Here is a 16422-nt window from a genome sequence, read left to right on the forward strand (position 1 = left end):
TTATATATACATACTTATTATGAATTTATTTATGTTTGCTATTATTATGTTTATGTGCATGTTTGTGTGTGCAAGAAAAGTGTGACAAACAATATTGCGCAAAAATTCCATCATCTTTATTATTGATGGGGGGTATCCAACTCTCTCCCCCAAAAGAAAAAATGAAAAAAGGAAAAATAAAAGCTTGTGTTTGTAACAAACTTTGGAAATTAATCTAAATAAAATCCAAAAAGAATAATATAATAATATAATAATATAATAGCTATTGAACGAAGAATAAAAAGATGTTTAAAAAAGATAATCGGAGTCGTAAAGTCATTAGTCGACTCGAACTTAAGGTAAAAAAACGCGATTTAAGAAACCGCGCCTGACATGGCAAATTGGCGCCAGCTGGCGCCACGCAATTGGGTGTAGCGCTAGGCGCTACACTTGGCGTGTGGCGCTAAGCTTTAGCGTCCGGCGCCAATCGCGGAGTCTGACGCCAATTGGCGTTGTCTCCATATTTCATCCTGATTAAAATTGCTCGTAATTTGTGTATTAATAGCCCCCTGCCCAGCCGATTCTTTTCATAATTTCAACAAATAAAATAATTCTTTGGCCTTAGAAAAATAATACCATGCCTCTATTCACCAAAACTTTTACCCAATACACCCTTGTATGATGTCGATCTCTTAATGCTAGAGACAGAAAAGAATTAGATTTGTTTCACTTGGGGGGAATTTATGGCATAAAAGGGGTAGATCTTGATTTAGATTTCATTCATACCGCTCTAGAATATTGGATGTTGATACTCATTGCTTTAGAATAGGGTATGATGAGATTAGCCCTTTGCCGGAAGAATTTGGTGCTATTTTAGGTTTCCCTGCAATAGACCTCATGGTAATCCCTAGAGCAGATGCATATTATTACAAGGATTTTGAGCGCTTCTTCAATTTAAAATAAAGGGATTTATCAAAAATAGTAGATGGAAACATAGTTAATTTGAAAGAATTTGCACGCCATTATTTTGATATACCTCTTTCTAAATCTTTTCATATATATAGAAAAAGGGCTTTCTTATTTTGCATGCTTAATCAATTTTTTCTTAGTAGTGGGAAAAATAATGAAGGTCAATCAATTATAACCACTGTACTAGAACAAATTGAATCAGGGAGAAATCCAATGCCATTGATAGTTGGAGAAACTATGATTAGTCTTGATGAATTGAAAAGGAACCTAAAAGCACCTTTTCGCGGCTCTCCAATTTTATTTCAGGTAGAAAAATAATATTTTTAATTACAGAAATCAAAAAAATATATTTTTGTATTGTAATAATTTTTTTTTTACAGATGTGGCTAATGAAAAGACTAGGATTAATTATCCCTCCCAATTGCTTCGTGAGGAGAAAGAAACGCTTCCCTAAAATTGGGCGCCATGAGTGGAGAAGGGTCTTCGAATCTCGCAATTTTGCTATCAAGTAGGTCGTCCCATGGTGGAAAATAGAGAGGATGGTTGGCGTCAACAAGCAACCTTTCTGCCGTCTTCCAAGTTTGTCCCGTATGACTTATTATTATCCCTGCAGGGTAAAAAGATAATACAGCTTGCTTCAGAATATTCCTTCCCGGGATCTTCGTCCTCCCTATGAGTACTCTGTCTCTTAGGAAGTAGACATATTTGATGCTTATTGGAGTGCTATACCTTTATGGGAAGTGATTACCCAAAAGGTTCCTCCTTCTTTTCCCAATGACGTGAAGAAGTGGTTGCTGAAGAAACCTTCGAAGGATACGAAGAAAGATCAGAGTAAAACTGATGTGAAGAGTCGTCTAGGTGACAGGGTGATTCCTGCCAAGGAACGCTTAGGTTCAAGAGTTGAATTCAAAACACCTGAAATGCCTAGGAAGAAAAGTACTACAAAAGATAAGGGAAAGAGGAAAGATGACACCACAGACAAAAAAGGTTAGGTAGAAAAGAAGCATGGAGTCCTAGCTGAAGGGGAGACTATCTACTAAAAGATTGAATGTAGGTCCTCTAAAGGATGCCTACTAGCTAAGGTTATGGATGAGGAGGAGGAAGCAGACAAAAATTGGAAAAGGGCTAGGAAAGAAGAGAAAGATTAGGAGAATTGCTTAATTTCAATTTATTAGACTTAGTTTATATTTTTCATTTAAAGTTAATTTATTTCAGCTTTATTAAAATTTCATCAATAATGTAATTTTATTTTATTAATGAAGTTTCAGCTTGTACTTTAAATTTATTTTATCAAAGCAATGAAAACCGAAAAAATTAATTTCTCAGAAATTCTTCGAGTACGGAAGTCGAAAAACACCGAAATTTGCCCAGAATTTATCTGCGAATTGGCGCTGCTTATTTGCGTCTGGCACCTGACAGGGAAGTCTAGCGCCAGGAGCTAGTGCCGTCGGCTGGCGCTGATTGTTGTTGGAAGGCGCCAAAGCTTCCTCTGCGGCGCCAACATTTCGCCGATTTTCTGTCGAACTTTTCATTAATTCTGGGGCGCGAGAATGTTGAAAAATAAGGTGGTCGCACCCGTAAAGGGTTGCCTACGTATCCTTTCTTAAGGAATCAGGCCAAACGTAGCTCTCTTGAGTATTCTACTCAAGTAATTATGGGTAGTATTTCTTAAGTTGGTAAAGATTTGTCATGTTCGAGAACTCATTGCCATCCATATCAGATAGTTTTGCTGCACCCCCTGACAGGATTGTTTTGACAATGTAGGGTCCAGACCAATTAGGTCTAAATTTTCCTCTTGGATCTAAAGCATTTTTCCTTAATGTTTTTAACACCAAGTCTCCTACTTTGATGTTTCTTGTCTTGACCTTCTAATTAAAATGCCTAGCCATGCGAGTTTGATAACACTGAGTGTGATGCAGAGCTTCTAGTCGTTTCTCATCGAGTAGAATTAATTCTTCATATCTTGCCCTAGTCCATTCAACTTCATCGATTTTACTCTCTAACGCAATGCATAGAGATGGTATTTCTAGTTCGACAGGTTGTACGACATCCATTCCATATACCAAGGAAAATGGCGTATTTCTTGTTGATTTTCGAATTGACGTGCGGTACCCCCATAATGCGAAGTGAAGTTTGTCAGGCCAATCCTTATAATTTCCATCATTTTCTCGATGATAGTCTTTAGGTTTTTATTAGCTGCCTCGACTGCTCCATTTGCTTGAGGTCTGTAAGGGGAAGAATGATGATGTTGAATGCCGTATTTTTTAGCACTTCTTCACATTTGGCTTGAAAGTGAGTTCCATTGTCACTTATCATTTCATGTGGGACTCCGTATCGACAAATAATATTTCTTTCGATAAAGAGTGCTACATGTTTTGCAGTAAGTTTAGCGTATGATTTCGCTTCCACCCACTTTGTGAAGTAATCAATCGCTACTAAGATATATTCGTGGCCTCCTATTCCTGGGGGAGTGATTTTGCCGATGATGTAGATTCCCCACGTAGAGAATGGCCATGGTGATGTGTAGGTGTAGAGAAAGGATGGAGGAACATGTTGTAAATTGGCATAAATTTGGCACTTAGGGCATCTTTTTACATATTGATGGCAATCCCTATTTATTGTAGTCCAATAATATCCTTCTCGCATTATTTTTTGGACTAACATTTTGCCATTTATATAAGTGCCGCAGGTTCCTTCGTGGAATATCCTCATTTCTCTTTGTGCATCCTTCTTTCCTACACATAGGAGAGCTCGACCCTTAGGTACCCTTTTATGTAGCTCGTTGTTTATGAGTACATATTGGGAAGCCAAAAGCGGTATCGCTTGTTTTGCTCTTTTGTCAGCATGGGGAGGGTATTCTCCATTGGTGACATGATGAGTGTCATTTATGGCACTCATAGGGTAGTCTTTTAGGGTTATTTCTTTCCCTTTTTCATGCTTTCTTCTCTTATTTTTGGTCCTTTTTTCTTTAGTTTCTCTTTCTCCTCTTTTCTTTATGGTTCTCGTGTTTTTCTCGTGTTTTTGTAGTCCCTATTTATTGTAGTCCAATAATATCCTTTTAATTCCTTTCTTTGTTTGCTTGTGTAGATACTTGGAGAATCACCTTTGCAAAGGAATCAAGTTGGGACCTTAATGACCAAGCAAGGAAGAAGCATTTGGCGAGAGAGAGCTTAGAGAGGCCTTGGAGAGGCCTAGGAGAGGTCTCCAAAGAATTGCGAGCAGGCCGCGGGCGCGGGTCAGTGAAGTCGCGGGCGCGGGCTCAAGAAGCACAAATGGCAGATTTTGGCAGGAACTTCCCGCGGTTTCCTGGAGGGCTCTCCGCGGGCGCGGGAAACTTGGAGAGGGTGCTCTGTCTTAGAGAAACCGCGGCCCCTGATTGAGTTTTGGAAGCAGGGGATTAGCCACGGGCGCGGCATATGTTGCCGCTGGCGCGGGTTTTTACTGCCACGGGCGCGGGTGTTGCCCTGATAGCCCGCGGAGGGTTCCGTACCCATTTCTCCACGGCCGCGGGTTCATCAGGAGAGGGCGCGGGTTTTGCCGGTTTCTTCTTTGCTTATAAATAGAATTGTAATTCCTTTTTGAAACCAACTTTTTGATAATATTTCGTTAGCTTAGTTTTAGAGAGAGAATTTAGAGAGAAGTTAGAGAGAAGTTCTTTGTTTTGGATTTGTAACTCAACATTTGATCAATCAATTTTGGATTTCTTCATTTTCAATCATCAATATTAGTGAGAATCTCTTCCTTCTTTCATCTCTTACTTACTTGCTATATGATTTATGTTTGTTGCTTGTTTTTCTTTGGATTTGAGTTTGATATTGTTGAATATTTTAATTTCTCTTAGATTTTGATATAGTATGATGATCAATGCAATTTCTAGTTATTTGTTCTTGAATTTCACCATGATTAGTGAGTAGAGTAGTTGCTAGGGAAAGGGGGAAGCATGTTTGATTAATGAAATTGCTAGTTGATTCTCTTTGATTGATTGAATTGTTGCAATTAAATTGGTTGACATAGTTTTGCATGTGATTGATTAGACTAGGAGTGATCAACCTATAAGATTAATCTAGATTGCATTGCAACTCTTAATGACATGAACAATTGATTTAAAAGTTGCTCTAATTGATTGGGTTTGCTTGTGATTCTTCTTGATTTGCCTTTCATAGTGACTCCTAGATTGGCCTATAGGAGATAGCATTTGAACTCTCTTGATTGCTACTATTGTTTGTCCATTGCAATACTTGAATTAATTGATTGAGCTCTAAACTAGCATTATCATTGAACTTGCAAGTGGAACCCATATCCCTAGTGTTTAGACCTTTGATTTACTTGATTAGACTTGTTTTAGTTTACCATAGTGCCAACCATAATCTCAACTCCATCTTCGAGGTAGCTTGACTTAGACTCTAGTTTTCATCATTGCATTCCCTAGGGATCGACCCTTTACTTGCCCTATATACATATAAGGTTGGTTAGGTGTTTACAAATTTAGTTTGACTTGGGGGAAGGGTAGATAACGACATACATTTTCCTCTCGTCAAAATGGCGCCGTTGCCGGGGAATGCTATTGGTGCTTAGCTTTTGTTGTTGAGTCTACTTTATTTTAATTGAAAAATACAAAAAGATTGTGTTTCTTTAGGCTACACTTGTAGTCGTGCTACTAATATTTTCTTTGAGTTTTGCATGCATAGAGCTCGTGATCGATCCATTGTGCCTTTTGACCCAAAAATCGAAAGGACTCTCTCAAGGAGAAGAATAGCTAATCGATCCTTGGGGTATAGTTCTTCAAGTGAAAAAGGGATTGAAGAAGAGCAAGGCATGGGAGAAAATCCGAGAGTGGCCTTGAAGGAGCTAGGAATACCCGGTGCATATAGGTTTGAGAGCGGTATAGCTCCGCCTACAACACCGGAAAATGATTTTGAAATTCGGCCGGCCATGATCACCTTAATTGAGAGGAGGCAATATAGTGGAGCTAAGAATGAGAGCCCGTTGAACCATCTTACAGAATTCGAGAAATATTGCAACACCATCAAACTCAACGGAGTTTCTCAAGAGTTCATCTGCCTCAAGTTGTTCCCCTTCTCTCTCATAGGAAGATCCTTAGAGTGGCTAGATAAAGAGGTGAAGCCTAACTCCTTGAGAACATGGGATGATGTTACAAAGGCCTTCTTGTCCCGCTTCTACCCTCAAATGAAGACAACAGAGGCAAGAGCCTTGATTCAAGGGTTCAAGCAAAGGCCAAATGAAAGCCTTTACAAAGCATGGGAGAGATACAAAGAGTATCAAAGGGAGTGCCCTCATCACGGAATCCCAACATACCAAGTGGTCCAAATCTTCTATGGCGGTTTAAGTCCCCAAGGCAGGTCATGCCTTGATGGGGGGTCGGGGGTCCTATCATGAACAAGACCGAAGAAGAAGTGGTGGACATTATTGAGGACGTGGTGACGTACTATAGAGATTGGCAAGATGGGGAGAGGGACTCTTCAAGTAAGCAATGTTCATTGTACTCGGTGGACCATCTAAATGCGATAAACAACCTTTCCTCCCAAATGACAAACTTTGGAAAGGAGGTGACCGCAATCAAAGCCAAGTTGGAGAGCGCTTCTTCTTCTTCTCAAGCTTCGAAGCTTCAAACCCCCTCCCTCTTCACATAATATGCCTATGGGTTGTTTGTTTTGTGATGCACGTGGATCGTATGATCATGACTCTAGTAATTGTCCTAATGAATGTGTTGATAAGTTTGATAACAATGATAGTGAGCATGTGAATTATTTGTCAAATAATAATTTCCAAAGGTTTGATAATAAAAAAGGTTAATGGAATAGGAATTACCAAAACCAAGGCAATTTTGACAACTATAACCAAGGTGGTGGTTACAGAATCCAAGGGAACCAAGGTTCTCGTGGTAGCTATAATAACCAAGGTTATAGTGGCCAAAATTAAAGCCAAAATTATGGAAATCAAAACCAAGATTATGGAAATCATAACCAAGGTAGTGGTAATCATAATCAAGGTGGTGGTAACCATAATCAAGGTTATGGTCAAAATCAAAATAGGGGTACTTGGAACAATCAAGGGAGGGGCAATTTTCAAAATAATGCTCAAAGAGGTCCTCCACCCGAATTTGTTCCAAGGACTCAAGGTGAAAATTCCTATTCACAACCTTCTTCACCTAGGACCAATTTGGGAGAAATAATTGAGAATCAAACCAAGTTGTTGAACACATACATGGCCGTTAGTGATAAAAAGTTCAATGAAATGACGACCCACAATAAAATGCTTGAAAACCAAATTTCTCAACTTGCTAATGAATGAAAGATCATTCAAGCCCTTCTTCATTGCCTTCCCAAGGTCTTGATCCCAAGAAACACGTGAATGTTATTGTTACAAGGAGTGGTAAGGTTCTTGAGGAGAGATTGCCTAGGAAGAGTGAAGATAAGGAGATTCCTAAGGAAGCCTTGGTTGAGAATGAGGGGGATAGGGCATCATTAGATGAGGTTGTGGTTGAGAAACCTAGAGAGGTGAGAGTAGAGAAAAAAATTTTGAAACCCAAGCTCCCTTACCCACAAAAATTCATGAGACACAAATTGGATGAACAATTTGGGAGATTCATTGATATGCTAAAACAACTTCATCTTTCTCTACCTTTTACCAAAGTTATCAACCAAATGCCAAATTATGCCAAATTCCTCAAGGAAATTTTGAGTGGGAAAAGAACTTGTGAGGTTGTGGAGACTACCAATTTGACCGAAAGTTGTAGTGCTATCATCATGAACAAAATGCCACCCAAATTGAAAGACCCCGGAAACTTCTCCATCCCTTGTGCCATTAACAAGATGCAAATTGATAATGCCTTATGTGACTTGGGAGCTAGTGTGAGCATAATGCCATATTCGGTTTATCAAAGACTTGAACTAAGGGAACTCTTACCTTCTAACATTACCTTGCAATTAGCCGATAGGTCAATCAAGTTTCCAAAAGGTAAGGTAGAAGATGTTCCATTGAGGGTTGGGAAGTTTGTATTCCCGGTGGATTTTATTGTGCTTGAAATGGATGAAGATGCTACCATTCCAATCATTTTAGGTAGACCCTTTCTTGCTACCTTGGATGCTATGATTGATGTGAGGAGTGCGAAGATTTCCCTTAAGGTAGGAGATCAGGTCATTGAATTTGATTTGAATGAAAGCATGAAGTATCCATGTTCTTCTCTAGAAAATTGCATAATGATTGATTCACTTGATCATGTTGTGTCTTCCATGCATGAGCACTTGCTCACCTCTAACGATGCTCTTGAGAATGTTTTTTGAACAAGGATAAAGTAGGTACACCATGCAAGGAAATGGCATTCTGTGAGGAATTGCTTAATGGAAGCATGGAGGAAGTGTATGAGCAAATGTGCTTTAAAATCTCAAGCCAAGAAGCTTTGCAAGCGGCCACATCAAAGGAAGGTAATGGTGTGCCTATGGTAGAGCTCAAACCTCTACCATCACACTTTAGGTATGAGTTCTTGGGCCCTCATTCCACTTACCCCGTGAAAGTTAGTGCATCCTTGAGTGTGAGCCAAGCTCAAGCGTTATGTGGTGTTTTGAGAAAGCACCAAGGTGCTTTGGGGTAGACAATTGATGATCTTAAAGGTATAAGCCCCGCCTTGTGCCAACACCACATAACACTTGAGGAAGGTGCCCTTCCTTCTATCGAACGACATAGAAAACTACATCCCCAAATGGGAGAGGTAGTTAAGAAGGAGATCACCAAGCTATTGGATGCGGAAATCATATTCCCCATCTCTAGCTCAAGGTGGGTCTCCCCCGTGCATGTCTTTCCAAAGAAGGGGGGTATGATCGTGGTTGAGAATGAGAAGGGTGAGCTCATTCCAACTAGGACGGTCACGGGTTGGCGGATGTGTATAAACTATAGACGTCTAAACACGTCCACCAAGAAGGATCACTTCCCTCTTCCATTTATTGATAAAATGCTTGAAAGACTAACAAGGCACAAGTTTTATTGTTTCCTCGATGGATATTCGGGATTCTTCCAAATCCCCATCCACCCCAATGATCAAGAGAAAACTACCTTCACATGTCCTTATGGGACCTTTGCCTATCGAAGAATGCCCTTTGGGTTATGCAATGCACCCGCTACATTCCAAAGGTGCATGATGAGTATTTTCGGGGATATGTTGGAGGAGGAAATGGAGGTCTTCATGGATGACTTTTCGGTGGGGGGTGTTTCATTTGAAGAGTGCCTTGTGAACCTTGAGAAGTGTTTGGAAAGATGTGTGAAGGTCAATCTTGTTTTGAATTGGTAGAAATGTCATTTCATGGTGGAGGAAGGTATAGTTCTTGGGCACAAGATTTCAAATAGAGGCATTGAGGTGGATAAAGAAAAAATAGAAGTGATTGAGAAACTTTCACCTCCGGTGAATGTCAAGGGAGTGAGATCGTTCCTTGGTCATGCGGGTTTTTATAGGAGATTCATCAAGGATTTTTCACTTATTGCTAAGCCCCTAAATGACCCTCTTCAAAAGGATGTTGAGTTTATTCTTGATGACAAATGCTTGAAGGCATTTGATAGATTGGAGAAGGCTCTAATCTCCACTCCTATTGTTCAAGCCCCAAGGTGGGATCTTCCTTTTGAATTGATGTGTGATGCAAGTGATTGGGCGATTGGAGGTGTTTTGGGAATACGTGTAGACAAGAAGCTTCATGTGATTTACTATATGTCCAAGACTCTCAATGGGGCTCAAAAGAACTACACAACAACAGAAAAGGAATTTTTAGCAATTGTGCACTCTTTTGAGAAATTCCGTTGTTACTTGTTGGGTTCCAAGACCATAGTCTTCACGGATCACGCGACTTTCAAGTATCTCTTTGCCAAGAAAGAGTCCAAGCCTAGGTTGATTCGATAGGTGCTTGAATTGCAAACTTTTGAGATTGAGATTAGGGACAAGAAGGGTGCGGAAAATGTTGTACCGGACCATCTTTCTCGCCTTGAGGGTGATCAAATTCATGATGATGGTTCACCAATTGAGGATAGAATGCTTGATGACGTCTTATATGCCATAGAGGTGAAGGAACTCCCATGGTATGCCGACTTGGTGAATTTTCTAGTATGTGGGGAGTTTCCACCCTCTTTCTCAAAGAACCAAAGGAAGAAAATTAAAAGGGAAGCAAGACATTACTTGTGGGATGATCCCATCCTATACAAACGAGGGGTTGATGGCTTACTTAGGAGTTGTGTTCCAAATGAAGAGGTGCCTAGTGTTTTAAGGATGTGCCACTCGGACCCTAGTGGTGGGCATATGGGTGTTTCCAAGACCGCTACCAAGGTTCTTCAATGTAGTTTGTGGTGGCCGCATCTCTTCAAATATTCATGGGGTTTTGTGAAGTCATGCGACTGATGTCAAAGGGTTGGGAATATATCCAAGAGGAATGAGATGCCTCAACAGCCCATTCTTGAATTAGAGGTGTTCGATGTTTTGGGGATTAACTTCATGGGACCATTCCCCTCTTCATATGGTAATCAATTCATACTTTTGGCTGTGGACTATGTTTCTAAATGGGTTTAGGCCATTGCCTCCCCTACTAATGACCACAAAGTAGTGTTGAAGTTGTTCAACAAAATCATCTTCCCAAGGTTTGGCGTGCCTAAGGCTGTGATAAGCGATAACGGATCTCATTTTGTTCACAACGCCTTCCAAAAGATGTTGAGGAAACATGGAGTGCATCAACGGTTCGTCCTTCCATATCATCCTCAATCGAGTGGCCAAGTCGAGGTCTCCAATCGTAAAATAAAGCTCATTCTTGAGAAGACGGTTGCAAGGAATAGAAAGGATTGGTCGAACAAGTTAGATGATGCTCTTTGGGCTTATAGGACGGCTTTTAAGACACCTATTGGTACCACTCCATATCGCCTTGTCTATGGCAAATCATGCCATCTCCCGGTAGAGCTTGAACATCGTGCCTTATGGGCCATCAAGAAGATAAATTTTGTCTTAGCTAGTGCAGGGGAGAAGAGGTGGTTGGATCTTCATGAGCTAGAGGAACTTCGACTTGATGCTTATGATAGTGCTAGCACCTACAAAGCTCGCTCCAAGGAGGTTCATGACAAGTTGATTGAGAAAAAGGAGTTTTGTGTAGGTGACAAAGTCCTCCTCTACAATTCAAGGATGAATTTGTTCCCCGAAAAGCTCATGTCAAGATGGAGTGGACCATTCTTGGTGAAAGATGTTTTTGATAATGGTGCCGTGGAGATTTCTCCTTTGAACTCCTCATCTTCATTTAAGGTTAATGGTCATCGGCTCAAGAAGTACTATGATGGAGTGTTTGGACATGTTCACAAAATGATTCTTTTTAAGCCACCTTGAGATGATGGTGCACGTCGAGCTAACGACGTTAACCAAAAGCGCTTACGGGAGGCAACCCGGATTCTCATCTCATTTCTCTTTCCTTTCTTTTCTCTTATTTTTCCTTGATTGGTTTTTGATCTTATTAATGTTTGGTGATTGTGGTCTATGAAGTTGGAGTTTGGTTCGAATTGGTACACATAATTAAGTTGTTTATATTTGGTAAATAATGGCATATGCTTATGTAAAAGCCGTCCTTAATAAAAGAGGCAAGGATGTTAATAAAGCATATTTGAAAAAGCCGTTCGAATTGAAAAAAAGGCAAGGACTAATGCTTTTAAGGAGTACAAGAAAATACAAACAAATTTATAAATGAGAAAATGCAAAAAAAAAAAAAAAAAAAAAAAAAGAAAAACCATAAAAATTCAAGTGTCTTTCTCCTCTCTACGCATTGAGGACAATGTTTCTTTTAGCTTGGGGGGAAAGCGTTTGCGCTTTTTGTTCTTATGTTTGTAGATTGTTACTTTGAATAAGCTTGGGGGTGTTAATACGTTTTTGTTTGGTGATTACATAAGTTTTGTATTGAGATTTGGCCGGTCTTTGCTTCACAATTTAGGATAACCACAAAATTTTTAAATTTTAGCCTACCTTAACCCTTCTTGCCTTACGTTACAACCTTTGGGAAGACCTTTGGACCAGGTTGAGTCTTTCATCGGTGGAGGGAATCATGGGTTGTAGACTAAGGAAAAGGGTTGCGAAATCAAGATGTCGAGTAGCCCAAAATATTGATCTTTTTCCGGTTCCTTCGCGGAATCTATGAGATGCTCGCTAAGGGGAGATATGAGATTAGTAGGGGGAACGCGGTAAGACCGTTTGGGATGAAAGTGGAGTGTGATAACTAGTTCCTATGTTTAGCATATTTATGTTTCAATTAACTTTAGGTATCTTATAACGTGCATACCATAATTCACTTTAGAAAGGTTGTTATTCATTTGAATTATAGTCTCTTTGTAAAGTCCATTTCGTAAAGATTTTGTTTCCTTTTTCCTCTTTCTTTTCCTTTTATGGTTTTCCTCTTGGGGGTTTTGGTGGAGAGTTATGGGTAAACGCTTAGGATACCCTTACGAGAGCATCACTCGTCCTCTAGGGCGATCTAGGGGTTTAAATGGCTTGTTATAGCTAAAAACAACCGTGATTCCTACGACAGTGAGTTTTAGTGTAAATTCTTGCCCCTCTTTTTCTTTTTGCTTCAAATAATCCCTTATTTTTCCTTTTTAGCCTTTTTTTTGCTCGGGGGAATTTGATGAGTGTCATTTATGGCACTCATAGGGTAGTCTTTTAGGGTTATTTATTTCCCTTTTTCATGCTTCCTTCTCTTATTTTTGGTCCTTTTTCCTTTAGTTTCTCTTTCTCCTCTTTTGTTTATGGTTCTCGTGTTTTTCTCGTGTTTTCCTTTTATTTGGCTCTTTTTCCCTTTTATTTCCTTTTTTGTTTGCTTGTGTAGGTACTTGGAGAATCACCTTTGCAAAGGAATCAAGTTGGGACCTTAATGACCAAGCAAGGAAGAAGCATTTGGCTAGAGAGGGCTTAGAGAGGCCTTGGAGAGGCCTCGGAGAGGTCTCTAAGGTATTGCCAGTAGGCCGCGGGCGCGGGCTCAAGAAGCACAAATGGCAGATTTTGGCAGGAACTTCCCGCGGTGGCCCCGCAGGATCTCCGCGGGCGCGGGAAACTTGGTGAGGGTGCTCCGTCTCAGAGAAACCGCGGCCCCCTGATTGAGTTTTGGGAGCAGGGGATTAGCCGCGGGCGCGGGTTTATACTGCCGCGGGCGCGAGTGTTGCCCAGATAGCCCGCGGAGGGTTTCGTACACATTTCTCCGCGGCCGCGGGTTCATCAGGAGAGGGCGCGGGATTTGCAGGTTTCTTCTTTGCTTATAAATAGAATTGTAATTCCTTTTTGAAACCAACTTTTTGATAATATTTCATTAGCTTAGTTTTAGAGAGAGAATTTAGAGAGAAGTTAGAGAGAAGTTCTTGGTTTTGGATTTGTAACTCAACATTTGATCAATCAAGTTTGGATTTCTTCATTTTCAAACATCAATATTAGTGAGAATCTCTTCCTTCTTTCATCTCTTACTTACTTGCTATATGATTTATGTTTGTTGCTTGTTTTTCTTTGGATTTGAGTTTGATATTGTTGAATTTTTTGATTTCTCTTAGATTTTGATATAGTATGATGATCAATGCAATTTCTAGTTATTTGTTCTTGAATTTCACCATGATTAGTGAGTAGATTAGTTACTAGGGAAAGAGGGAAGCATGTTTGATTAATGAAATTGCTAGTTGATGCTCTTTGATTGATTGAATTGTTGCAATTAAATTGGTTGACATAGTTTTGCATGTGATTTATTAGACTAGGAGTGATCAACCTATAAGATTAATCTAGATTGCATTGTAACTCTTAATTACATGAACAATTGATTTGAAAGTTGCTCGAATTGATTGGGTTTGCTTGTGATTCTTCTTGATTTGCCTTTCATAGTGACTCCTAGATTGGCCTATAGGATATAGCATTTGAACTCTCTTGATTGCTACTATTGTTTGTCCATTGCAATACTTGAATTAATTGATTGAGCTCTAAACTAGCATTATCATTGAACTTGCATGTGGAACCCATATCCCTAGTGTTTAGACCTTTGATTTACTTGATTAGACTTGTTTTATTTTTCCATAGTGCCAACCATAATCTCAACTCCATCTTCGAGGTAGCTTGACTTAGACTCTAGTTTTCATCATTGCATTCCCTAGGGATCGACCCTTAAATTGCCTTATATACATATAAGGTTGGTTAGGTGTTTACAAATTTAGTTTGACTTGGGGGAAGGGTAGATAACGACATACATTTTCCTCTTTTCATGACATAAATGAGTATATCCATGTACCACGGTTCTTCTTCTTCTTCTTATTCTTCGCCTTGGACTACTTCGTCGTCTTCTATAGCCTGGATGTATGCTGGTTTGTGCCTTTTTTCTATAGTTAGAGGCATTTTCTCGATTTCGGTGGGAATCCTAACCATTCAGGCTAATCTTGCCAAGGCATAAGCAAATTGATTTTCTTCCCTAGGTAGATATTTGTATTCTACCTTCTCTAACTGATCGGTAAGAGTTTCCAGATAGGTTTGGTAAGGGGCTAGACTTTCGCTTCTTACTTTCCACCTTTTAGATATCTGATTGATAATCAAAGAAGAGTCTCCGAATATCCTTAACTTTTGTACTCCCAATGTCAAAGTTGTTTCAAGGCTTACCACGCATGCTTCATATTCAACAGCATTGTTGGTAACGTCAAAATCAAGCTTTATGGAGATTGGAACATGCTCTTCTTTAGGTGATACTAGTCATACTTTAACGCCACATCCCTTTTGGTTTGAGGCTCCGTCGAAGTATAAGGTCCAAGTATCATCTTCAGTAACCATTAGGTCTTCGTCTGGAAATTCGTTATCTTGTATTGGTGTCAAGTCTTCTATTGGAAAATCTGCTAGAAAGTCTGACACCACGGATCCTTTGATAGCTTTTTGTGGCATGAACCTTATATCAAACTTGGCTAGATTTACTATCCATCTCGATATGCGTCCATTGAGTGTATATTTCTCATATAGATACTTGAGTGGATCTAATCGGGAGACTACGAAGACGGTATGCACTAGCATGTAATGTCTTAACTTGGTTATGGACCACACCAAGGCGAGGCACAACTTCTCGAGTGGTGAATAGCGTGCTTCGTATTCGAGCATCTTCTTGCTTAGATAGTAGATTGCATTCTCTTTGCCTTCTACTTCTTGCGCTAGCATAGCTCCCATTGTCTCTTTGGTAACCGTCAAATATAACCTAATAGGTATTCCAGGAAGTGTTGGTGCTAATACAGGAGGATTTGCGAGATAGGCTTTGATCTTTTCAAAGGATTTTTGACACTCGTTATCCCATATTACTGGTACATTCTTCTTGAGCTTTTTGAAGATTGGTTCACATATTGTCGTCAATTTTGATATGAACCTACTTATATATTGTAACCGGCCAATAAATCCTCGAATCTGTTTCTCAGTCTTGGGCGGTGGCATTGACATGATTGCTTTGATCTTGGTTGGGTCTATCTCTATTCCTCTAGAGCTTAAGACATAACCAAAAAGCTTGCCTGAGGTAACTCCAAAAGCGCACTTAAATGGATTCAACCTCATATTATATTTTCTTAGCCTTTCAAAAAATTTCCTTAAGGCTACTTGATGGCCTGGACGGTCTTTTGATTTTACAATCATGTCGTCGACATATACCTCGAGTTCTTTATGCATCATGTCATGGAGTAAGGCAGTTGCTGCATATTTGTAAGTAGCACCCGCGTTTTTCAACCCGAATGGCATTACCGTGTAGCAGTAAGTGCCCCATGGTGTTATAAAAGTTGATTTCTCCATGTCTTCTTCTGCCATGAGAATCTGGTTGTAACCTGCGTACCCATCCATGAACGAGAGGAGCGCGTGATTTGCCGTGTTATCTACCAGAATATCGATGTGTGGCAAAGGGAAGTCGTCCTTTGGACTTGCCTTATTTAGATTTCGATAGTCGACACACATTCTTACCCTTCCGTTTTTCTTCGGAACTAGGATGACATTGTCGACCCATTCGGGGTATTTGGATACCTTGATGAAACCTGCAGTTATTTGTTTTGGAACTTCTTCTTTTATTTTAAGAGCTACGTCGGGTTTCATTTGACGTAACTTTTGTTTTACGGGTTTCATTCCTGGAATTAGTGGTATAGTGTGTTGAGCTATTTCTCTATTAATGCCTGGCAAATCCTCGTATTACCAAGCAAATACATCGATAAATTCTTCAAGTAAGTTAATTAAATCGGCACTTTCTTGTTTATTCAGTGTTAATCCGATTTTAACTTTTCTTTATGGGTTAAATCATTTGAGATATCCACCGTTTCAGTTTCTTAAATACCGGTGTTTTCTTTTCGATTGTTTCCATTGCTTTAATAATTTCTTTGTCTTTTTCATTTTTAGTTAAGCAATGCTCGTTATCTTGGGTTAGAGAAGAACACGAGAAATAAGGAGAAGGAGAAATATTATAATACTCTGAGATCATT

At 39.7% G+C, this 16422-nt stretch overlaps 2 protein-coding genes across 2 annotated transcripts; both read left to right on the forward strand.

Annotated features, from left to right (window-relative positions):
• The first annotated feature begins 7256 nt into the window (after positions 1–7256).
• On the forward strand, positions 7257–8560 carry LOC110709346. Its single transcript, XM_021887557.1, has 3 exons — positions 7257–7926; positions 8029–8105; positions 8258–8560. The coding sequence occupies exons 1-3, from the start codon at positions 7257–7259 to the stop codon at positions 8558–8560; spliced, it is 1050 nt and encodes a 349-aa protein (XP_021743249.1).
• Positions 8561–9265: 705 nt separating this feature from the next.
• Positions 9266–11311, forward strand: LOC110709347. Its single transcript, XM_021887558.1, has 4 exons — positions 9266–9807; positions 9889–10029; positions 10582–11080; positions 11231–11311. Exons 1-4 carry the CDS (start codon positions 9266–9268, stop codon positions 11309–11311), a joined length of 1263 nt encoding a protein of 420 aa, XP_021743250.1.
• Positions 11312–16422: the final 5111 nt, after the last annotated feature.

This window comes from Chenopodium quinoa, unplaced genomic scaffold, assembly GCF_001683475.1.
Source record: "Chenopodium quinoa cultivar QQ74 unplaced genomic scaffold, ASM168347v1, whole genome shotgun sequence".
NCBI classification, from domain to species: Eukaryota; Viridiplantae; Streptophyta; class Magnoliopsida; order Caryophyllales; family Amaranthaceae; genus Chenopodium; species Chenopodium quinoa.

Bases quoted from the DNA above. Each gene is read 5' to 3' on its own strand.
- LOC110709346 (XM_021887557.1), top strand. From the start codon at position 7,257: ATGAAAGATCATTCAAGCCCTTCTTCATTGCCTTCCCAAGGTCTTGAT. The intron at 7,927-8,028 runs GTAAGGTAGAAG...CAATCATTTTAG, and splicing joins GTCAATCAAGTTTCCAAAAG to GTAGACCCTTTCTTGCTACC. The intron at 8,106-8,257 runs GTCATTGAATTT...TTTTTGAACAAG, and splicing joins CCCTTAAGGTAGGAGATCAG to GATAAAGTAGGTACACCATG.
- LOC110709347 (XM_021887558.1), top strand. From the start codon at position 9,266: ATGGTGGAGGAAGGTATAGTTCTTGGGCACAAGATTTCAAATAGAGGC. The intron at 9,808-9,888 runs GTATCTCTTTGC...GATTGAGATTAG, and splicing joins ACGGATCACGCGACTTTCAA to GGACAAGAAGGGTGCGGAAA. The intron at 11,081-11,230 runs GTAGGTGACAAA...TCTTCATTTAAG, and splicing joins TTGAGAAAAAGGAGTTTTGT to GTTAATGGTCATCGGCTCAA.